At 34.7% G+C, this 24,015-nt stretch overlaps 2 protein-coding genes across 7 annotated transcripts; one reads left to right on the top strand and one right to left on the bottom strand.

Annotated features, from left to right (window-relative positions):
* Positions 1 to 2,031: 2,031 nt before the first annotated feature.
* On the top strand, positions 2,032 to 5,340 carry LOC133691480 (aspartic proteinase Asp1-like). The gene is made up of 9 exons (XM_062112001.1): positions 2,032 to 2,610; positions 3,237 to 3,354; positions 3,448 to 3,665; positions 3,866 to 4,099; positions 4,209 to 4,347; positions 4,452 to 4,646; positions 4,750 to 4,822; positions 4,916 to 5,003; positions 5,094 to 5,340. The coding sequence occupies exons 1-9, from the start codon at positions 2,414 to 2,416 to the stop codon at positions 5,212 to 5,214; spliced, it is 1,383 nt and encodes a 460-aa protein (XP_061967985.1). The 5' UTR covers positions 2,032 to 2,413; the 3' UTR covers positions 5,215 to 5,340.
* LOC133691479 (kinesin-like protein KIN-7C, mitochondrial) lies at positions 5,212 to 17,615 on the bottom strand. Of its 6 annotated transcripts, none has more exons than XR_009841694.1 (26): positions 17,185 to 17,614; positions 16,978 to 17,075; positions 16,689 to 16,778; positions 16,326 to 16,378; positions 15,647 to 15,712; positions 15,512 to 15,565; positions 15,005 to 15,064; positions 14,287 to 14,365; positions 13,942 to 14,009; positions 13,652 to 13,714; positions 13,456 to 13,560; positions 12,888 to 12,992; positions 12,512 to 12,619; positions 12,272 to 12,418; positions 11,663 to 11,845; positions 11,400 to 11,570; positions 10,110 to 10,349; positions 9,272 to 9,412; positions 9,012 to 9,137; positions 8,506 to 8,556; positions 8,353 to 8,400; positions 7,995 to 8,273; positions 7,079 to 7,825; positions 6,531 to 6,620; positions 6,158 to 6,230; positions 5,212 to 5,486 (listed from the first exon to the last, which is right to left on the bottom strand). XR_009841694.1 is itself a non-coding variant. In XM_062111995.1 (26 exons), the coding sequence occupies exons 1-25, from the start codon at positions 17,439 to 17,441 to the stop codon at positions 6,202 to 6,204; spliced, it is 3,474 nt and encodes a 1,157-aa protein (XP_061967979.1). In that variant the 5' UTR covers positions 17,442 to 17,615; the 3' UTR covers positions 5,212 to 5,486; positions 6,158 to 6,201. The 6 variants fall into 6 exon arrangements, 5 of the variants coding, with proteins under 5 accessions (XP_061967979.1, XP_061967983.1, XP_061967980.1 ...); XM_062111995.1 differs by having other exon boundaries at positions 6,158 to 6,246; positions 17,185 to 17,615; XM_062111999.1 differs by having other exon boundaries at positions 6,158 to 6,246; positions 16,978 to 17,101; positions 17,185 to 17,313.
* Positions 17,616 to 24,015: the final 6,400 nt, after the last annotated feature.

Raw genomic sequence — 24,015 nt, 5'->3', positions numbered from 1 at the left:
GCAAACAGATACACTCATACACAGATCAAATGAAGGCACTGCAGCGACCAGCTCGTGTCATTACTTGTTACTTAATGTTTATCATCATTAATTAACTAGTCTCAGTGCTATGAGAAAAAAAATTTAATAATCTCTTTACCGCTGTTGACGGTCCTCAATTCATCATTTTATTCAACTTTACCACAAACAAATTAGCAGGGGGAATGAGAACCACTCTAATTTTTTTCATCATACCTCAATAATTTCTATGGATTGAAATGGGTTATTTAGAAATATGTTTGCGGTTTAATTTTAAAATATTTTTTATTTAAAAATATATTAAAATAATATTTTTTATTTTTAAAAAATTATTTTTGATATTAATCCAATATGATATTAAAATAAAAAAATAAAAGAATTTATTTTCTTCGCTTTTAAAAACAAACAGTGCGAAGGATAGAAAAAATCCCGCCTATTCAATTTTGACTGGAGAACAGCTGTTTTTTTTAATTTAATTTTTTTCTTTTTAAGGAGAATAACTTGTTTTTGTACGTTATATGCAAGAAAATGGCTACGGCCCTTTTCAAATGGGCCTGTACTGGCGTCAGCGTAGCCTTCCTAGTCTTTTTAAAACCAGTAATGCAGGCTACAGAGAGGAATCGCATTGAATTTTTGAAAGGACGGTGGTGGTGGGCAAAATAAATCGCATGAAAATGTCGGCAAAATTAATCGCATCAAAATATAAGGACTTGGATTGATAAATGATATATCTGTCACTCTAGTCCAACACACACATTATTGAATTGAATATTCCAAATTCCAGCAAAAACCATCCAAGGTTAATAATGTCAATATGGGTTTTGATTTTTGACATGGTAGACCAGGTTAGGAGCTATCCCAGCTAGTTCCTGGTGCATAATTAAAAAATAAATAAATAAGTAAAATAAAGCCATGATCCCTCAAGTTTTGGAAATTGATGATATCAGCCCCTTTCTTCAATTTTAATCACTCTAGATCTTATATTTTTTGAAGTGTGTTAGAGATTGCGTTTCAAAATATTTCTAAAATGTATTAAAATAATTTTTTTATTTTTAAAATTTATTTTTGAAATTAGCACATTAAAACTATTTAAAAACACTAATTTTTTTAATTTTAAATAAAAAATTAAACTTAAAAAAAAATATTTTAACCGCACTAACAAACATCCTAAGTTATTAGTAATGTATGGTCACACAAAAAATCAACCGATTGTTTACGGGCAACAAGTGAATCTGAAAACTGAATAAAAGACTAGAAAGAAGAACCACGATTAAAATTAAATTTGAAAAAAAAAACTAACCTAGAAAACCTTATTCCAAAAACATAAAAATATTCAAACTTTTAGCGCTATTAAACCTATTATAAAAAAGGAGAAAAAAAATCAACCAGAAGCGTGTGGGGCGCAAAATCAAAGTACCATGGAATAAATCCATGGGATAACATTAAAAAATGAGCGGCTAGGCACTTGATTTTCCCCACTGCAACCAAAACAAAGATGTCAAATATAATATCAGAAGAAAACCCTTATCCAGAAGCAAGCAAGAAACCCAACTATTTGCGCGTGAAGAAGAACATGTTATCTATTAAATTAAAAATTTGTTTATTTTTTTGTTTTAAAAATATTTTTATATATATTTTTCTCTGCTTCAATTAATTTTTTTAGTAATTTTATCTTTTGATAGGTTAATATTACAAAAATAAAAAAAACATCTAGGTACTCATAGCGAAAGCTGAATTTGGACAGACCGAGGGCATCTAAATTAATTTCTTAATGACCCTCTCATTTATTATATTGTCTCCTACACGCTTTTTATCCTCGGAAGAGAGACACTCTTGACTCGTTCAACCCACCCACAGTCCTGAGACAATTATGTCCTTTGAAAACAACATTTGAATGAAATCCTCATGGGCAGTCTCGACCTTTCCTGCTTCAAATAACCACGCGTTCTAGACGCTGCTTTGTTCTCTCTCCGTGAAATTTCCTTGTATGAAAAATCCTATACTACCTACGTGTCCCTTTCCCTCTCTCTACTTGTAAAAAATCAAAAGAAAGGAGAAGGAGATTCCAGCTGAAGTTGCTCAGATTCAATATTGTTTATTTCCAGCCCGTATTCCCTGAACCCTATAATATCAGGAAAAAAACCAGAGAGCAAACGCTGCACCCAGTTTTGATTTTTATTTCCTTTTCAACTCTCCCTGTAATACACGTGGAGAGATGCCACAGCTATTAAAGCCAAGGCTCATGTCTCCGTTCAGACAAAAAGCCAAGTAGATTTCACATCTTGAGTCTCCAACTTCTTTCTTTCTTTCTTTCTTTCTTTTTCCCTTTTCAAGTTAAAAGCCGTAACAACCCCCTTTTTGCTCACAACATAATCAACTGTAAAGACTCGAAAAGATGGAAAAGAAAAGGAAAAGAATCGTATCATTGGCGACGATGACGCTCTTGTTCTTTATAGTAATGGCTGCTAATTTTCGAGGTTGCTTCTCTGCTGCCAGTCAAACACCCATCAAAGGAAAGTCAACCACGCCTGCTAATGATCGAGTTGGCTCCTCTGTTTTCTTTCGTGTCACCGGAAATGTCTATCCTACTGGGTGCGTGTTTTCTTGATTCTTTGCAAAAATGAAATGAAAATATTGGATTCGTGTGTCTCCTGTTACTATCTTTTAATGGTCTGTTTTATTAGAATATTGGATTCATGTACTATCTTTTTTGTTGGTTTGGAGGAACTGCTTGGCCATTCATCAACTCTGAATTCCATTGCCTCTTGGATAATTCCATGGTCATTTGTTTTCGTTTTCGTTTATTTATTCCGGGCACCACTGTCTCTGTAACTCTATTTTTATTTGCTTAATTGACTTCTACAACCGGGTCTGGTTCTTTCTCCTGTTTGCGGGATGTGTTGCTGTTTTTGAACGATTCTTTTGACTTTTCAAATCACATTCTCCCGACTCAATTCCACCGCCTGGATTCTTCTAGGAACAACTGGAACGACCGTAGTCCCACGTAGTTTCTTTAGCATTTCTTGAGATTATCTCTCCTTCTCCAGGGAATGTTGACTTGACCCCTTTCTCATAAATTAATTCTATATCAGGTGTCTTTATTTTTTTGGAAAATAATTCTATATTAAATTGCTTATAATTGAGATTTCAAGTTTGTAACTTGACTTTTAAAGATTTCTTTGAAGTGCAATAATAACGAATCTTCTTGCAATTTGCAGGCACTACTCTGTGATTCTGAACATAGGCAACCCACCAAAGGCTTTTGACTTGGATATTGATACTGGTAGTGATCTCACCTGGGTCCAATGTGATGCTCCTTGCAAAGGTTGCACTAAGGTAAGCGTGTCCTTGTATAGAAGACAAAACCAGTAATGCAACAGAGTCTTGTAATGACCTGGCATTGTGTTTAATATGCATTCTAATGTGCAGCCTCTTGATAAACTTTACAAGCCAAAGAACAATCGTGTGCCTTGTGCAAGTTCCTTGTGCCAGGCCATACAAAACAACAATTGCGACATCCCAACTGAGCAGTGTGACTATGAAGTCGAGTATGCTGATCTTGGTTCATCTCTTGGCGTGCTGCTGTCGGACTACTTTCCGCTACGATTAAACAATGGCTCTCTTCTCCAACCTAGAATCGCCTTTGGGTGGGTTTCATGCATTCCATCTCAGTTGACGCACCCTTTAACATTTTTTTCTGTGCTTGACGAGTCCACAACTAAGCTTAAAAGAAACTGTACTTTTATTCTGGTAGCTACTGTAAAATCTGGTGGCATATACCAATTTATATGATTTTGGAAAATCTCGAGCATGGATCACCATCTTGAAATACGTTGCAATCATGCAGGTGTGGATATGATCAAAAATATCCTGGCCCACACTCACCGCCTGACACAGCTGGGATTCTTGGCCTTGGCAGAGGAAAAGCAAGCATTCTTTCGCAGCTACGAACCCTGGGTATCACGCGAAATGTGGTCGGCCACTGTTTCAGTAGGGTAACAGGTGGCTTTTTATTCTTTGGAGATCACCTTTTGCCGCCTTCAGGAATCACTTGGACTCCAATGCTACGCAGTTCCTCAGAGTAGAGTGCTCTAGCTCTGTTTTTTTCCTTCTTTAGACCATTTCTCTCAGCTTTTATTTCGCTCGGTTTCTTCAATTAAAATGCACTAATTCTTTTTATTTTCATCCAGCACACTGTACACGTCAGGACCAGCAGAACTACTTTTTGGTGGAAAGCCCACTGGCATTAAGGGACTACAGCTGATTTTTGACAGCGGGAGTTCCTATACCTACTTCAATGCTCAAGTTTACCAGAGTATACTTAATCTGGTGAGATACGCTTGATTTTTTATATCAGGAAGATAACATTGAATCAGATAAAGAAAAACACAGTAAAATATTTTGTTACACGAATCATTAACTTTCTGTCTCAGGTGAGGAAGGATCTTAGTGGAAAGCCATTAAAAGATGCACCGGAGGAGAAGGCACTTGCAGTGTGCTGGAAAACTGCTAAACCGATCAAATCTATTCTTGACATCAAGAGTTTTTTCAAGCCCTTAACCATAAACTTTATAAAAGCAAAGAATGCGCAGCTGCAGTTGGCACCTGAGGACTACCTCATTATCACTGTAAGCACCTCAAAAGACCTTTCACAAGTTCCCTGCACGGCTGCACTTAGCAACCATACATTTAGACATCAGCAGGCATATTAATAACCTCTCCTCATTTCAGAAAGATGGGAATGTGTGCTTAGGGATTCTGAACGGCGGTGAGCAAGGCCTGGGAAACCTCAATGTGATAGGAGGTGAGAGATTAACAGAACCATGGACCCTACCTAATAAAACCTTTAATATATCATAATCGTATAAATCTGATTCCTCTGTTCCGTGCTATCCAGACATTTTTATGCAAGACAGAGTGGTGGTTTATGACAATGAGAGACAGCAGATTGGATGGTTCCCAACAAATTGCAATAGACTTCCCAAGTCCTGATCCATTCTCTAGTAATATCTTCATTTTATATACTTAATCTTGGAACTCTCACCATGATGATCTTCCTCCTGTTTATTTAACAGCGTGGATCGTGAATATAATGAAGGTTTTTCCCAGCCTTATGCGGCCTACTTTGGTATCCTAGAGGAGCATTGTCCTGCAACATATGCTTCTGAGAAGACCAAACTTTTCACCAAAAAATAGAAGGAAAAAATAACTTAATGTCATTAGACATTATTGATACAGACAACAGAGCTTTTGATATTCAGTGACATTTAGCATAGATGATGTAAATGGGTCTGTCCCGCATAAATATACGAGTTCTTGTTCGATTTCTGCTGCAAGTTAGCTACTGATTAAATACAAAAAATGCCATCTGCCATCCCCATGACTGTAGCTTCTACAAGGAGTTAACTGTGAGAAGTTGACAAATTGATTTAGTTACTGTTTCGATGACTGTACAAATAAGATTACACCTGCAAAAACCAACACGAATATGCATGAGTTGAAATTTGAAGGAGCAGAAAATGTGTTTTGGGGTTCATATGGCCACATCAAGAAATGCACATAGACCCGCTGTCTCTATCCCACTTCACCTATTCCGTTTTTACTCACCCCCCAAATTTTCGGGTAGATGGAAGGGTATAGGTGTGTTAATTGTGCTGCGTGGTGAGGCTGTATCTTTGGGTTTATCTGTAACCTAAATGTGATACGGGATTAGATTATTAGTACATTGGCGTGACCATTATGGCGTAGATGAAGAGTTGCGTTTATATCCCTCTGAAAGCATAAAATCTATCAAAGGTTTAATCAATTTTTATCACAGGAACTTTACTGATGGTGAATTAAGGAGAAGTCTGATTCAAAGAAATGTAAATATCCTGACAGGTGTGGCCAAAAATAACGATGCAACAAGATGCCAATCGCAAAACATCAACACAAATTGTAAATAGAGATCGATAGCCCGAGATTATGGATTTTACAAAATGTATGTTGCCAAGAGCAGATTATCAAAACCCTAAGCTTGAATCAAAGTATTGTAAATATAGAAATGATTTGATTTTAAATTTACACTGGAACAAGTGATTAGCTAGAACACGTCAGCAGACACTTCTTAGGAGTAGACGAAATTAGGGTCAGGACTAACCTAGGTCAGCAGCTCTGATGGCAGCAGCATTCCGTAAGTTGGATTTAGTATGCTATCAGGCACGATTTGCACACTGCATGGTAAAGCAACTATAAGAGATGATCAATATAATATTTAGTACTCCCGTGAATCCCAAAAATAAGTGCTAGTCAATGTACTCAGATGCATTGCATAATCAAACTCCAAATACTTAACATGAAAAAATTTATTTTTAATGCAAATACCATCAGGCTCACATTTGCAAGTTAATTAAGTTATTCATTAAAGTTTAGACGAGATACATGTTGAAAGGCGAAAATACAAGTTAACAAAGCAGCTAAAGAAAGCACATCCAGTAACCTCATTTAAAAGAGCGAGAATAAAAGAATGTCACCTTTGCATGGCAGATTTTAGTTATGGCTTCGACGTGAAAATTCTGTAGATCTTCAAGAGCTGTGACATCCAGACCATCTATGTCTTCAACCTAATAAAATATTTGAATTGATTAATTGCAGTCAGTAGCTTCGATCTGTCTGTATAAAAATTAATTCTAGAGACATCATTTGATTTGAGACAAATGCCAGGATTTTGAATATCAAAATCCTATGACATGCTTAATTCTTAAGCAGTTCAACAATGAAATTGGAATCAAAATAAATTGGAATGTTGGACCCCACGATGTTCTAATTGCTAAAATTTATGCCATTGAGCTTGTGATGAACTCTAAACGGAGAACATTTATTGTTTCGGTGATCTAGGGCACTCGATCAAACTGTTGTGTACTCTGATCATCTCTTCACGCATGCACTCTTACACAAACAGTAGCAATTCAGTTAACATCTAGCCAAGTTAGAATACCTGAAAATCATCCAGGCAAAATTATCCAGGTGCAGTAAAGGGGAATTTGTTATGCAATTTCAATTTGGTCAAGAAAATAAATACCTTCAATCTTGAAATAATGCTTTCTAGCTGTTTGCATTTTCTTCTCTCTTTCTGATAGCTTACTTTCAACTCTTCTAATGTCTTCATCCCATCAATGTTTTCAAAGGTTTCATCTTTGGATATTCTAGAAGAATGACCATTAGATAGCAGAAATCCACTTTTAAGACCTGCTCCAAAAGTGGTAGATGCATAGACCCCTTCAGATGGCATGTCCTCAGCATTAACACCAGACTTTCTCATCTTTGCAACCAGCACCCACATATTGGCAAGCTCGTTTTCCAAATCTTCTTCATGATGTTTTGCTTCATCAAGTTGTTTTCGTAGCTCACCTTCTACCTTGTTTCTCTCAGAAAGTGCCATTTCCAATGAAGCTTCTCTTTGGTATCTTTCATTTAGTTCCTTCTGCAACTCCCCAACCAAAAGACTATCCTCAGTTTTTCTAATGCGTCCGTCAGGTAGAGAACCAATGGAGTTACTTTGTGTAAAATCATATGAAATGGACCTCTGACAACAGTTAGATCTGCATTGTGTCTCTTTTGCAGCAGCCAGATCACCGGACAGCTTCGCATTTTCATAAGACAGCTTGGTTACTTCTTCAGCCAAATTTCGCAGCTCAACTGCAGCAGCAGCCGCCAATTCTTTTGCATACGATGCTTCCTCTGCCAGTTTTTGGCTTTGAATTTCAAGTCCATCCTTTTCTTCAATCAGCTTCACCTTCTCTTGCTTCAGATTCTCTATCTCAGAAGCCTACAAATACATAAACAGAGCCCATCACTCAAACCGTTAGAACCACCAGAGAAAAAATCGGGAAAAAAATAGGCGCCTGTAAATTAGTAGATCCATGAAGATAGCATAAAGACAAAAAAAAATTGAGTACCTAAAAAGAAAGTGCTAAAAAATTAAAAGATAAACGAACCTGTATAAGAACTTGAGAATTCAATAAACTAGTGCCATTGCACTCTTTGGGGTCATCTTGGGAAAATATTTGATTCAAACTCATGACACTTTTTGGTGTGTTTTCATCAGCATAAATTTCTTCAAATGACCAAATCTCGTTCCTCCCTTCTTTGCTCTTTCTGTGTGTGGTAGACTCAGATTCAGCAATTCTCTGTTTGCTGGAGCTTTTTTCTGATAATGAATTTAGCTGTTGCCGCAGCAGAAGAATTGTCTCCTGCATCTCAGTGTTCTCTGATATCTGTTACAGCAACCATGTATCATAAAAAACTTGACATTTTAGAGCAAAGAGAAAGTGATTATACAGCTCTAGCATGTACCTTAATCTGCAGTTGCTCCTGAAGTATCCTATTGTCTGCTGACTTAATCTTGAATACTCATCCCAAAACAAAGAAATCAAGTTAGTAAAAAATCCTGCCATTTGATGCTGAAAAAACTATCCTTGCAGCTAGCCAGTAAGTAGGATAACAAACCTCAAGTTCAAATGTTTTTTCATTGAGCTGAGTAGTGAGCTTGGATAAAGCCTGCAAGACAGAGAATGAAACAAATTAGAGGCCAAAGGTTACTGAATGTCACTAGTTTGTCCTGTAATGTTAACTTGCCAAAAAAAAATACATAGAATTCTAATTTGTTGAATTCCGACAATTCAAAATAAAAATTATTTCACCACTTCACTTAAATGCAATTCATTATTTGATTTGAAAGATAGCCACACACAACATATAGAGAATTTCAGAATAGTGAACTGGCGCAATCAGGTACCAGTGTCTCAATAGTTGTCCTTTAGAACATCACTTTTATTTCTCACTTCTAGAGCCACCAAAAAACCTTTAATGGGATTCATTTGACTGTATATTTTAAAATAACACTCCTTGGCTCTCTCTCAAATCTGCTCATTTGACTCTGTTAATTTTTGCAGTTCACTATTTTTCCCTGGTTTCTTCAAATCTGCTAAGCCCATCACATCACACAGAGTTACCTTTGGCATTTCAATGCTGGTTGATGTGTTTGACGTCATCTCAACTGATCCAATCATGCGTCGCTCTAGAACATGCATCTGATGCTTCTTTTCACTAATTTCAGCTTTCAACTTTTGCATTTGTTCCTATGTCAAACAATATGGCCATCAAAATAAATCCATAATAAAAACAAATTTTCAGTTCCTTGTCAAGGAAGAGACCTGAGAAATCAAATAGGTTGACATCTTATTGAAATCTAATGCACAAGGAGGATCATCACCTTCAGGTGTAAATTTTCAGGGTTGCTAGCTGCTTGCTCTGAAAGTCTCTTCAGAGAGCTAGTACACAATGCCACCTCCCCAGCTAACATTTTCACCTGCTCACGAAGAAGATCCATTTGATCCGTTATTGTGGTACCAGTCTGCATGAAAAGCATTCAAACCATTCCTGTTAACTCATGACCTTTGCTGAAAAGCACACCTTACACTTATTCAAAGGAATTTGACAACTCAACATAACTAAGCAAACTACCTCAAATAAAAAATATGGAAAAATTATACACCTACAACACAAATTACCACCTCCACTATAGTAATCAAGGGATCAATAGACACTTGCTGAGTTGATTACATGACAGATACTGCCAAAATGGAATGCAGTAAATTACAGAAGATGCCTATGTCCTACAACCCAAGTTACATCGAGATGACAAACATTTATCTCAAATTTCCCAAACCACTCGTGACCCTAATTGTAATGAAGTCATGCATGGCTTTGCTTGCAAACCCCCAACGGGAAGTAGGAAACAGACTTAGAAATAAAAACTACCTGTACTCCTTGTATTATTTGTATTCTAAACCACCCTTCTTTTGCCACTGAATGGTGCATGATCAAGCAAAAACATGGATATCCCACTATCTATTTAAAGGCAACAGCACACTACAAAACTCACCTAATATATTATCATGAAAGCATAGCAGATATGGTTACTTGTCATAAGCAATAACAGGAAAAATGACTGATTCAGCAGTGTTACACCACAATACACTCATATATGATACTTATGAAAGAGCATGGTATTGTTAAAATATTAAGATAGCAGTTAAAGTTCGTCTCACCGGAGGCAATCGGCGACCTCCAATAGTAGCACTAAACAGGTCACCAGCTTGTGTTCTTTCTGGAAATGAATCAATGATTGTATTTTCATCTCCCTTCCTACTGATAGATTTTCTCTTTCCATCTTTTATATCATTGAATGTGACCCTATTTTGTGACAATTTGGAACGGGAGGCAGGTGATCCACCAGCAGAGCTCTCACTATCTGTACTAGGTGACAACCCTACTGGATTCTCTGGCTTCTGCAAGGGAAATTATTAAGAAGTTTTATCAAGTTAACTGCAACTAACAGGAGGTTTAGCAGAACAGGTCCAAACATCAATGCAAACAGTACTCTCTAGAATAATTGAGTAATAAAGTATATAAAGAGCATCATCCTTATTTCGGATATGATCGGTCAAAATTTCTTTTGTTCATAATACAAAGGTCCAAATTCACCTCATAAGTCAAATGAACCGTTCATCCAGTTGTATGATAAAATAACTATTTCCTTTGGACACTGTTTAAAACGCCAAACGAGCTATCTTCCAAACATAGAGGTAGCTGAGAGGATAAATTGTTGCAATATGAAGATCAAATGGTTCACATTTATTAACCATCACCACTCAATTTCAAGATATCTGCTGATCTTTCTTAACTGTTTAAAGATCAGCAAACTTTTTCGTAGGTTATCAGAAAGATGTGAAGCGCTTCTGACTACAGCTTTTACAAGCCAATTTAAAGGCTCTTCTAAACATGACATCTTCACTAAAAGAATTAAAAGGGATTGATTCCGTAGCCCAGCCTCTCTGCAAATAGACGGGCTAAAACATAAAGTACATTTTCCATTTAGCAAAGTGCTGCTCCAATGTATGGCTGTAGCAGCCTTGTAGTTATCAAATTCCAATAGGAAACAGTCATGGCAATATCTCAGCTTCCTATCATAGCCCTCGGATGCTTAGATCAATTACATTGCACTATTGGGTGGAGATGCTCATACCATATACAAGAGGCCATACCTTAAATCCATAAAAATAAAAAAAACATTGTGGGGATTTCTCTAACAGCATTTAAATGAAAAACAAGAACACACTAGGTGTGACTAGATGTAGCCAATGCATGTAAAATAAAAGTAAAAGGAAAGGAAAAGTAGCTTGAGGAAACTTGAAAGGAGAAACACAGTAGAGTAATAATGTATTGATGAAATTCCATGATTATCTCTCTTTACAGCCAGTATAAAATCATAACGAACCAGATCCATCTCTAATTAAACATTCATGAAAAGGGTCCTCTTTTAAAGCACAAGAATGTACCTTCAGTTTAAACCAGCCAAGCATCCCCCGCCTCCTGTTTCGTTTAAAATCCTTCACCAACTCATCTAGATTAGTAATCTCATCTCTTCCTTCTACAGAAAGCTCAGAAGCATAGCTTCCAGCATCTTCTTCTGTCATGTATTCCCTTTTCCTATCCGGCAAATATGCCAGCTGCGACAACAATAAAATCAAGAATCCATAAACCATGCCATCTTGATTGAAGATCCAGAAACTGCTTCTTGCAAAACAAGCAAATAACAAACCTCATCTTCCCCAAATGAATGCCTTCTTATATGATCAGATCTTTCAGGTAGACTTGATTGCATGGAATTTTTTGTGGAAACTAAGATGAGCTTGGTCAATCGCTGAATTCTTCCCATTAAAGCTGCCTTGGCTTGTTCCTCCTCTTCCAATCGTGACTGTAATTTGACCTGACCAGCTTCCAGCTTTGACCACGGGAAATTACACAACAGAACTTTTGAGTATATGAACAGAATTCACATGATAATCTATTATTTAATTTAAGGAAAACTTGATCACATATTTAGCAACAATAAAAAATGCAGCATCATACACCATGCTACCCTGATCACATATTTAGCTCCATTCTGAGGAGACATTAATTAACATGTTCAAGTTAGAGTAGAAAAACACCAATGTCGCAAAATATCTATAACCCCTTAAATTTCTCGTCCATGATTTATAAAGAGATGATTACATACACTCTTTATTTAATTATCAAACTTATACAAGACCTCACAAAACAAAATATAGATTCCAAATATGGGGTGGGAGTAACTGTTGTCATCCAGAATATTAGCAACAACTAAAATAAAAGGATTATATAAAGCATAGAAGTCCATTGCAAAAACCTGAAGCTTCAAATTAACAAGATCTTCTTGGGTAGATGCAGCCATATAAGGACTCTCCATCATTCCACGCTTTAATTGATGAAGCTCTTGCTTTAAACAGGAAATTTCCTTCTGGTACTTTTTAATGAGAGATTTCTCATCCATAATCTAAGAAAGCATTTTAAGAAATGAATGAAAATTATGAAATTGCAGCCTTTTAAGTTAACCACACTTAGCATGAAAGGGAAGCTAAAAATTCACCTTATTCTGAGAAGCCTTGATTTCCACTTGCTTGCTCCTGTGAGCAAACTTAAGTGTATTGTGTGTCTCTTCACTGTTGCTAGAGGCAGGTGTCACTGTGCATATAAGCTACATGCAAGTTTGAGAAGGAAATTTAGTAAAATGTAATAGTATGCTATTCCAATAACATGGAGGATAGCAACAAAACAGAAAGTGTAACAACAATCCCCTCCACCTGCCCCTCCCCAGACCCACAAATAGACACAAAATATTTAAAAACTTCCTCCTTCGAATAAATATGAATAAACTATTTTACACCAAACAAGTTACATTGCTGCAAGGAAAAGATGTCACTATATGAATGCTAAAAAAATCAGAAGTATTATGCCGAACATACAGAGACACGTCCATGGCCACTGAGAGATGACTGCAATAAACGGGTGAGTTTTGAATCTCGATATGGAACGTGAGTTGCTTTTTCATCTGTTAATTTAGAAATAACCTGCAAGGAGAGTCAGCAATACTGTCAGGTTATATGAATTGACAATTTGGATACAGAAAGACTTAGATAAAGTTCCCTGCTCCCCAGCACTACAACACATTCTACACGCCAATAGTCAAGAAACCATGTACTTCATGCCCCCAAACAAGTTTAAAATGCCTTGCCAAGGTCATTCAGATTTAGTTGTTTGTTGTCCAAACCTTTTATGGTGCCCAAACTAATTTTGGTATCCATCCATAATTGACTATCACCAGCTCAAAATTAACCTAATCTGGCATTTTCCAGCATTCATTGAAATTTTAACCAGTGAACTAATAAATTAGCATTAACAGTCCAAACTTCTTAGCTAATGGGACGTTGCACAAAACAGAAATGTGAGGCATGTTAGCAGGTTGGAATTGGTTTCAGTATAAATGTCACACAATGAAAATAAGATGTCAAATAGATAAGAGCAACATCTTACTGTGCCAAGAGTAAGCAAGCTTTTGTTTATGTATGAACCCTCTTTTCTCCTTAATCCAGTTGTTTCAGTTTTAGAACTTTCAGATCCTGCAAGATCAATCAAGTTCTGCACGGAATTTAAGTCACGTCGGGTACCCAGAAGCAGACTGTAATGAACAGAAAAATCATATTCAAATATATCTGACAAAAGAATCTACCAATTGGGACAAAGTCACATCTTCTTCCCCTTGATATTCCCCACATGGACTGCTTTCAATAGTCTGATAGATAATGATACGTTAAGTACCGCAAAATAAAATCTAGAGATAAATAAGGAGCCATCCCATTTAGGTGAAATCAGTCAAACAAACTTTAAATGATAAGGTGATCAGCATGTTTAGTTTTAGAAAGTTCGACTCTAGCTTCAAGCAGTATTGAACTGGAAGGGGGGAGGGGGGGGTGGCTAGAGAATGTAAAACTTCATAAACCGAAAATAGAAAACAGATACCAGGGTGAAAATTGTGTGGCTTCGACTGCTTAGAAGATTGAAATTATTAGAACCCACATGTCTGTGCTCTGCAACAATCAGAAATAGTGTCATTAGAGAGGTGCCTAGCTGCACAACACCATATAGTTGATAAATGTATAGTAACTAGAACAATACTATAGGACAATTCAGTGCCCGCACTTCATAATGTCTAATGTAGGTGAACTAATTAAACAACCATATAAAAATACATTGCCTAAACGAGATCAAAGGAATCACATTGAGTGGAAGTGATCATGTTTGGCAGCTAAATGTGGGTCAGTGAATACTTAGATTTTCCAAACATGCATAACAGAAGTCAAGTACCTTCTCCAGATGCTATCAAGGAAAGAGCATGAGCAGGTGACAAAACAACTTCTACTTTGATTCCCTCGACATATGTTCCCTGATGACATGATAAAATGCACCTTAAAACAAGCTCTCAAATAATAGACAACTCAGGTTCTATGCATTGAAATTTATAAATGGCAGGGGAGTTCAAGTTTAAGTTGCTTTTTGTAATTCTTTTTGTCACTAATACAATTTTCATCGAAAAAAAGCAAATAAATATTTCAGAAACAAGTTAAAAGGACGGCCAAATTTTGATTTTAGTTTGCGAAACACTTCAGCTATTGGCAACAACTTGATCTTGCATCTACAACTGAAAAATGCAATTTCAAAGAAGGTTTTGCTTCCATATCAGTGAATAGAGTTGAGGTGATGGTTCAATTTCATTTGTTGCTGAATCAACAAGTAACTTCCAGTAGGATGGATAATTAGACAAGAGATATGCAGGGTACTTTCTTATTTGCATGCATGATACTGACAGCAAATAATAGAATTGAGAATATTGGTGCAATATCAGGCAGGAAGTAAATGGCCAGAGCTACTGCGCTCCTAGCAACCACACCATCACACACTAAGGGTTTTATCAACTTCATCGAAAGCAATCTATTTTAGAAGCATTTGAACAACTTCATATATCCCTCTTGATAAAACAGCAAGTAATCATATGGTGCAAAATTCCCAGACTTAATGTAACCACCTGAGCATCCTCTCGTATTCTTAGATTCTGCCCCATTGGATTAAGCAAATCATTGATAACCTAGGGAAAGAAAAGGAGAGTCAGCAGGAAACAGCAGATACCAATCATGAAGAAGAGCAATTCATTCAAATTACAATTTGGCATTTATTTTGGATAGGAAGGTATATAGTAAAAACAAATAACTAGTTTTAGCAGTGATGCTAATTACATAGGTGAAATCCATAAAGCATGTCTATCACTAAAGCTAGAAGAGCAATTTACAGGCATCTTTGCTTTGCTTCAATCACTAATGATGAATGTTTCTGCCCATTAGTGGACTAGTAGTACAGTCCACTATCAATGCAAACTAGTGAAAGAGTACTTTAATGAAAAATGGATCAATTATAGGTAAAGAGTCATATATGCATGGACTGAAAACTGAAATTAAAAGTGAGGAGTTTACTACTAATAACTAGTAAGTCTCAGCGATCCATAAATTTCATAGTGAGTAAAGGGAGATTGACTGACCTCATTGTAAATTTCTAAATATGAAACACGAAGAAGAAATTCTCGCCCAGGTGTCTGAAAATGACAGTGTAAATAGGCTGTTCGCCAAAATATTCATTTCAATCACAACCAACAACAGGCAGAGTAATCCACTACCTCTTGTATAATTCCAAACACATCCTTCACTGCCAACGGAATAATTCCAGGTGACTTTTGCTCTCCCTGCAAAAAGAGAAGGTACAAGATTGCACCACAATAATTAACAAGCATTCAGAACAGGACAGCTGATTGATCAAAACCAGGTGCAGGAAAAATGAAAAACCAGTCAATTCTATCCACCAGTTTGTTAGATGGCTTATTTTCTCTCAATGGTTTTGCTAAATAAGATTTCATGTCAAGCATCCTAGTGGAAGAAACATGCTGATGCATCATAATTTGCTAGTCTGAAACCTTCTCTCTTTGTCAAAATACAGAAAGAATTGAGAACAAAGAATAATGCAGAACATAAGTTCACCGTCTTTATGAGTATCAATCAAAATGCTAAACAGCTAGTTCCATGTCAGCCTCCCTTGTACAAGGAATGATAGGATGCATTTAATTCGCTAGTTCAAAACTCTCTCAGTGTAGTGAAAACCACCAAAAAACAAGTAGAAAGCAATGCAGAAATCAGTTTCCATGATCCTAATTAGCATCAATTGCGACCATGGCAGCTATCTAACGCATCAGCAGGGCCCACAGGCATGACTAGTAGGCCATTGTGAAATTCCCAGCAAAATGCTAGGGAGGACATGACCGTTACAAATTCTGTGCATGTGATCTCCAGGTAATAGCTTACATGCATTGTATGAGTCTTGCCACTGCTAGTAACACCATATGCAAAAACAGTCCCTGCATAAAAACAGAGCATTTCATACATTTAGCAAAAAGTCCTCCCAAATTTGAAACAAATACTGTTATCACATTACAAACAAGAAATTCAGTCACTGTTAATAGTTATCAAACACAACCACCCCATCTAAGTACGATTATCACACAATCCATACTCTTGCAAATTACAAAACAAATAAAATAGCCAACGTTTGTTTTTGCCAGTGAGCACCAGTGGAATTTTAGTGGATTGAAAACCAATTCAGTTGGGCTCCATTCGAAAATAGTTTTTAGTAAACGAAAGATTTAGGTTCAGTAAGAAGATAGTTACCATTAATCCCTTTCATTGCACCACCAACCACATGCTCGGCTGCAATATCATAAACATGGCGCGTTGTGGTTGCCGGACCAAATACTTTATCTGGAATCAGATGGTTAAATAATTAAATACAAATTTCCATTTTTAAAGGCAAACAAACAAATAACATTTTTAGAAATTGTTATTGATTGATTAATTAATTAATTAATCATGAAATTCTCTTCAAACTCGTTAGATATGTAAATCAAGGGAATTCACTCATTTATATACGAGAAAGTGAAAATTAGAATTTAGAGCTAACCAAAACCATAAGCAATTGAGGGATTGTACTCGTTTCTCACTGTAGAATCTCCATCGGCATACCATGCTATCTCATCTCCTTTATTAATTTCCCTAGCACTAGTAGAGACACCATCACAGCGTCACTATCAGATAAACAACTGACCAATCACTGCTAGTCAACAGAACAAGAAAATAACAAATCAAGTAAACGGTGTTGCTGCAGTACCTGAGAGGGCGGAACCTGACTGTGACAGTCACGTTTTCCTTGCTCCGGCTGGTTTCAGGCTGGTCATGAGGCGTTGGGTTTGGGCCCGAACTAGCTGGAGAGCTTGACAGTCTCGAGGGAGGCCTCGACGAGGTCGTCGAGGAAGGAGTTAACGGCCGTCCGGTGGGCTTCGGAGCCGGAGGCGGAGGTTGCGCCGGTGACTTCCGCGAACGGAACGGCGAGATGGCGGATGACCGTTGGGACCTACTAAATGACATGGAGGAAAGAGAAAGAGAGAGGGAAATGGCAGTAGGGTGTTTTGGAATTTCTGGAGAGAGAATAGAAAAAATAAATAAAAGGAGGTCAAGTAGAGGTCACATGCCGGCCAAGAGTGTTTGTGTTTTTTGTATGTGCCGCCTTTTGGACTTTTTTGGCGCCCATTGTCAACAAAACGAGGGGGCTGCTGTACAGCCCAACTTTTTTAAGTTTTCGTACGAATTGTTTGTTTTTGAGGAAAGAGTTTGGGGTGTTTAGTCCAGAAAAGGCAGGTATGGTGTGAGTGCGTGTTTTGATCAAACAGGAATGGCCCTGATTGGATAAATGCCGCTTTGTTTTTACTACCATTACTAATTACTAATCACGTCACAGATAAAATTAGAGAGAATACTTAAAACATTATAGCATTTTTATTATAGCGCGCAGTTTACACATAACCACTGTTCACATCATTGTTTATAATCACTTTTTTTTTTATCTCTATAATTTTTTTCGGAAATTTATTCATTCACAATTTCATTTTCAAAAAGTGTTTTAGTATGTTTTTATGTATTGAGATTTATGTTAATTTGCATGATGTCGTGTACACGAAATGACAAAAAATATTTTAGATCTATCAACTAGGTTTGCATGATTAATTTATAGAAATATAAATTGCACATACTTAGCAACCCAAACTACCCTTCACGACAAGCGCATGGATATTTATATCTAAATGATAACCAATAAAATATTTACATGTTTATTTATTTATTATTTATTTTCAAGAATATTAAATTTTTGCTTTGGCATTTGTTTAGGGTTTACAACTCTTTTTATGATCAAACGAGTCATTTAATTTTTAATTTATTTTATTAAGTGTATACATTATCTTTATATATTTTCAATGAAAAAAATATGATATTGAAAAATACACCAATAACATGGATACCTTCCTTTTCTTCTGTTATATATTAACTTTGAATCCTTCCTTCTTGGGACGCAACATGGGTATATTTAGGGTGTGTTTGAGAGTGGTTACGATTATTTTTTAAAATATTTTTTACTATAAAATATATTAAAATAATATTTTTAATATTTTAAAAATTATTTTTGATACCAGCTTATTAAAAAAATTTAAAAATACTAGAAAAATATTAATTTAAAAAAATCAAACTTTTTTAGAACGCAGGTTAGATTGTGTTTCCTAGCAAGCCCTGCTAGTTTGCTTTTAAAATTTAACGTTAGATGAATTGATGACTTTCATAAGTAATTTGTAATGAAGTTCATGTGAAGTCGGGCACACTTAATAATCAAGATAAATAATTCGTAAATAATAAATTCATGTACTCTTAAATCTATATATGTGTGTAGGCGCGTGTGTAAAAAACAAATCCATAACATTGCAAGGATTTAACAAGTACATGTCAAAAACAACATTACATGTTTCATCGATCATATCATTGTCTACATGACAAAATTAATCCCAAAATTTACATGTCATTAACGGTCCAAGTTTACATCTTCATTTCCCAAAACAAAAGATTTACTAGGATTATCCTATACTTCACGTGAAGCTATGATGTACCACATTACTGGAAGAACATCAAAATTGACAAAACAAGTCCTACACAATTACTGGACATATGGCATGGAGTCCTTTTCCCTGACCTTCTTTGATTTTGACACCACTTCATTTGTATACAATTTGTTAAATAGCAAGAAACCCTGATTCTTGGTTTTTTATTATTATTAATATAGGTGTTTGGATTAGCTTATGTATACTTTGATTAATTCCACGGGTCCTAAAATTAACGATCATGTAAGCCTCTAATATTTCTGAAATTTATGGAACTCGAACTAGTGACCTATAAAAAATAAACTCAATACCCAATCAATTTAGTTATACTCTTCATATTCTTCGATTCTTGTTTTATTTGGATTCATTATTACTAGTATTTGACCAAGAAAAAAACTTTTAAAATATTTTTGAGATTTCAATCCTAGTTTAGGAACCCCGAATACCCGAATTCACACAAAATCACATCACATGAAAATCCATCAAAGATAACATTCACAAAAAACATCCACAAAATCTATAAACCATAAAATTCTAGAAAACTCAAATAGATAAATAGTTTCAAACAAGCAATAAAGCTAACAAGCAAAGAAATAAATTAATTAAAAAAACTTGAAGACCACATCAATTTTAATTTTTTTTATAAAAAATTACATGTATCTCATCTCTATTTTTTTTTTAGTTTAACGTGGGTGTCCAGACTAGCTTTCACGCATCTCGACTAATCACACGGGCCCTAAAGTTAACGACCATGTAAGCCTCCAGCGACTATCATATGAGCAATCACAGGGTTCGAACCTGAAATAACAGAGAACACAAATCTCTTAGTCTCAAGTTCTACCTCTAGGTTATCATCTAGATAGTTTATCTCATCTTTATTTTATTCCTTCATAAAGACTCTTAGAACCATGCAAATACCTAGTCAGGTCGGTTCCAATTCAATTGGTTTTTATTAGTGAGGATAAAATTATAGAGAACACAGTAAACAAAAACTATAGTTACACTCACATCGATTTTTTATGTAGCTGAAAACAATCTTGATAGAGCAACAAGAAGCATTCAATATCTGAAATAAATTGTTGAAGGTCATATTGAAGGAAAGAAAATCAGACTAAGGAACAAGAGAAGGGGAAGGGGAAGTCAAGCCAAACCAGGAAAGATACTTGCCTAAAAATCATTGTTTCCCTTAATACCCTGTTTGTGAACACGCTTGATCCTATAAATTTATTTTATTTTTATTTTTTTATTGTTTTGATATATTAATTTTAAAAATATTTTTTTAAAATAAATATATATATTTTTAAGTAATAAATATTTAAAAACAATTATTATCATATTCATAATTATAATGAGCTCATCACTCCCACCTCTCATCCTGCCTCCACTCATCTCTAATCAAACAAATCATCCATGCCTGACAAAAACAAACACAAAACCAGTCAATATCATCTAATAAAAACAAAAAAAAAATGTAAAAATAACAAACAAAGAGAGGACGTGTTAATGGCATTGAAAGGAGAGCTGGGAATGAGAGGGAGAGAAAAGAAAGACACAAACATCAATCTGTACCAGTCGGCAGGAGGGGGAGAAGTGATAAAAATGAAAAAATACGGTGGCAAAGTAGCCTTACACTGATTAAAAAAAAAAAAAAAACAGGGGCCAGGAGCCGTCCTTTACAGCAACAGAGAAAACGAACAAGTGGCTAGCAGAAAGTACAAACCATATTGGCAGTGTAATTGCGAGTACTTTTCAAATAATTTTTCGTGCCAAAATACATGTCAATGATGTTTTTTCATTTTTTAAAAATAATTTTTGATATCAGCACATCAAAACGATCCAAAACGTACAAACCATATTAAATTTTTTTTTTTTAAAAAAAAAAATTCAAATTTTTTGGAACGCGGCCGCAGCCGCATTCCCAAACGGTGCCGAGAGTCTGGAGAAAACAACAACACATCAATTGTGCAACAACTGTAAAAAAAAAAAAAAAGACCAAGAGTTTAGGATTCTACAGTAATGACACGCACGAGACAAAGAGAAAATTGATAGGTGCCTGGGAGAAAAGGCAAAGGAAAAGACCAGGAATGATTAAAAAATTATAAATATGACATCTCTACATAAAATATTCGCCATGTTTTAGTTTCTTTATTAATATTAATGTATTTGAATTAATAATTTTTTTATAGTGCCAAGTGGATGACGTGGCAGAGAGGCCGAGGTTTCACTGCTTGTAGAAACTTTCCAAGAAATTATTACGTATTTGATTTAGGTGAAATACAAGGTTATTTTCCTTTTAACCTAGAAAAGAATGTCCATGCCATAAAAATTCTTCCAACTTCGTTATTAAACTTAATCTAACAATTTAAATTTAATTTTTTTTAACCTGTATTTCTCAGACTATCTTTTATTTAATAATATAAATAATTCAGCATTCACAAAATTAAAGATTGATTAAATACCAGGATATCTTGTAAATTACAAGCATTGTTTCTTAAATAAAAATTCATTATGATCCTAGAGGCAAATTTAAAATAAAATATTCAAACAAAGTCACAATACTTTGTATATGGTTAAAGAAAAATATATTGATAAACATGATAAAAATATATTAAAAAAGCATTAAAAATATTAAAAACTTAAATTTCATGTTAATTAAATTTTCACAGGTTTTTTTCATGTCAGCACGTATTAATTAAAAAGGAAAGAGTTAAAATTTCCATGGAAATCTATAGTATCATTGGCAAAACATGAAAAAATTGAATAATATTTTTTTACTATGTATTTAAATCTAAAATCATAACTTTTTTAAGGAACATAAATAGAAAAATATAAAATAATATAGGTCAGGCCCCAAGTGGCCCAGCACACGTGGACCTCCCCGAGCACGTAGTCCTCATAGCACAGGCCTGCACTCCTAATCTTTGTTTATTTATTATTTATTTTTATCCTTTCTTGTTTTTTTAGGTAGGTTGTCTGTTGTGACAAAATACTTGTTGTTTGCTTCTTAGAATCAAGACACCAAAAAGGTGGTTGAAAAATCAGAGGAGATAATTTTTTGATAGAAAAATCTATCTACAGCCATTTTTCTATCCCAAAATACTTAAGAAAAAACCTTAAAAACCTATATATACCCATTTATAAAATCAAGCAACCAAAATCAAATCAAATTAATAAAAACCTTTCAAAGCTTAAATCCATCATTTTAGACAAGGTGGATGACCACAAAAGAATCTTATTTGTCGTGTAGAGCCACCTAATACTAAGATTAATATTTTTTATAGTTATAATTAGTGTTGATTGACTATTTTTTTCATGATATTTTCAAGCGGGTTTCTCTTTATTTTTTTAAATTCAGGGACTGTGAAATTAAAAAAATAAGCTCTTATATCAAAAAATTGTTATTGATATGGAGCCAGTCACATATTTTCTTTGGGCTCTATATTATAGCCCCGTATATTTAAATTTTGTATTTTTAACATAATTTCTTCTAATCATGCTATAAAAGGGTTTGATTGAAATGGGAAAAAAGTTTTTTAAAAAAAAGTCAGACGATCCAATGCTTATACGAATAAGAAACTGACATGTATATTTTAATTGTTTTGTTAATAGGATGGAAATACCAAGATGTTAATGAATGTTTCAATTATTATAAAACATGATGTATAAATATATAAGTATATTACATAATTAAATATTACATTGGATTTTTTTTTATACAAGTGGGGAAGAATTGCATCCGCGAAGATAAAAACAAAATTTTCATTTAAAATTTGAAAAAAGCTAAACTTTGTGAGAGTTTGATTAAGAGTATGATAAATATTTTTTAAAAAGTATTTTTAGTTTAAAAATATATAAAAATAATATTTTTTAATTAACATATTAAAACGATTAAAAACTTTTATTTTTTTAAAAAAAATATATTTTTTAAAGTATGGTCGAACTTCACAGTGAAACACTACCTGAAATAAAAGCGAGAAACATCTTCTTTCAAGGTGCGGAAACGGGGACGCTGAGGAAATGCCTCGGATCCCGAGTAATGTGCAATCCTTCTCCGGACTGTGCCGAGTTTGGTATATAAAAAAATCACCTTTGAATTTGTATATTTCTTAATAATTATATTTTTAAAAGTGGTGCTGTATTGTTGAATTTAGATTTCCGGTATTTATTATATCTGTATTACTAAAACAACTATGTTTTTCTGTGATTTTTCACAATTCATATAAAAATAATGAAGTAGTTAGCACGATGGTTAGAGCCTGATGGTTGTGGGTTTGTTAGTGTTTTTTTTTTAAAAAAAAAACAAGGAGGGAAAGAAACAACTTTCTAGATTTATTTACTATTTTATTTTGATATGATTTTTAAATATTATTGTATTTTTTTTTTTTGGATTTCAATTTTTTTGAATTATTATATATATGATATGAAAATAATAATAGTTTGATAAAAAATATAATTTTTAGATGACGAGAAGGCAACGACTTCGAATATGACTAGCTCCTATAGAATGATGAGTGGTGTGTACAAGATTCGGGAAAGAATTCACCACTGTAGTATGGCTGATAGGTGATTATTAGTAATTTCGGTTTCATGCAGGCGAATTGCAGCCTGCAATTCAAACCGAGAACAGGTTTTTGGAGTTAGCTTATCCTCGCGGGATCTTGACCTTTTGTCCCGGCCATTATAACATACAATAAACGAGTAAAATATTTTATCCCTGTCATGTTTTGAAAAAAAGTCTTATTTCTCTTAATAAGACCTGATATTTTATATCTAAAAAACATGAAAAAATCTATGCAATACGTAAAAAAAATCTTTAAACTTTTCAAGAAGTCAACCCTATTTCTCTGATATATTTTAATGTAAAGTTGTAATAGACTCTTAGCTTGTAATAATAAAAATAAATTAAAAAAAAGGAGAGATGAAAAAAAGAGGGTGAACTTGGTTGTACCTTGGTCCAACCGAGTTCTACTTTTTTTTTAAAAAAAATATATATTTAATTACCAGTGTCATGTTTATTC

Source organism: Populus nigra, chromosome 4 (genome assembly GCF_951802175.1).
Source record: "Populus nigra chromosome 4, ddPopNigr1.1, whole genome shotgun sequence".
NCBI classification, from domain to species: domain Eukaryota; kingdom Viridiplantae; phylum Streptophyta; class Magnoliopsida; order Malpighiales; family Salicaceae; genus Populus; species Populus nigra.
The sequence above is the reverse complement of the archived record's forward strand: the minus strand, read 5'-3'. Positions and strand labels throughout refer to the sequence as shown.

Excerpts from the sequence above, each read along its gene's own strand:
- LOC133691480 (XM_062112001.1), top strand. The coding sequence starts at position 2,414 with ATGGAAAAGAAAAGGAAAAGAATCGTATCATTGGCGACGATGACGCTC. Across the intron at positions 4,823-4,915 it reads AAACCTCAATGTGATAGGAG|ACATTTTTATGCAAGACAGA; the intron begins GTGAGAGATTAA and ends CGTGCTATCCAG. Across the intron at positions 5,004-5,093 it reads AATTGCAATAGACTTCCCAA|CGTGGATCGTGAATATAATG; the intron begins GTCCTGATCCAT and ends TTTATTTAACAG.
- LOC133691479 (XM_062111995.1), bottom strand. The coding sequence starts at position 17,441 with ATGTCATTTAGTAGGTCCCAACGGTCATCCGCCATCTCGCCGTTCCGT. Across the intron at positions 11,571-11,662 it reads ATTCATTTGGGGAAGATGAG|CTGGCATATTTGCCGGATAG; the intron begins GTTTGTTATTTG and ends TTGTTGTCGCAG. Across the intron at positions 10,350-11,399 it reads TTGGCTGGTTTAAACTGAAG|AAGCCAGAGAATCCAGTAGG; the intron begins GTACATTCTTGT and ends TTTCCCTTGCAG.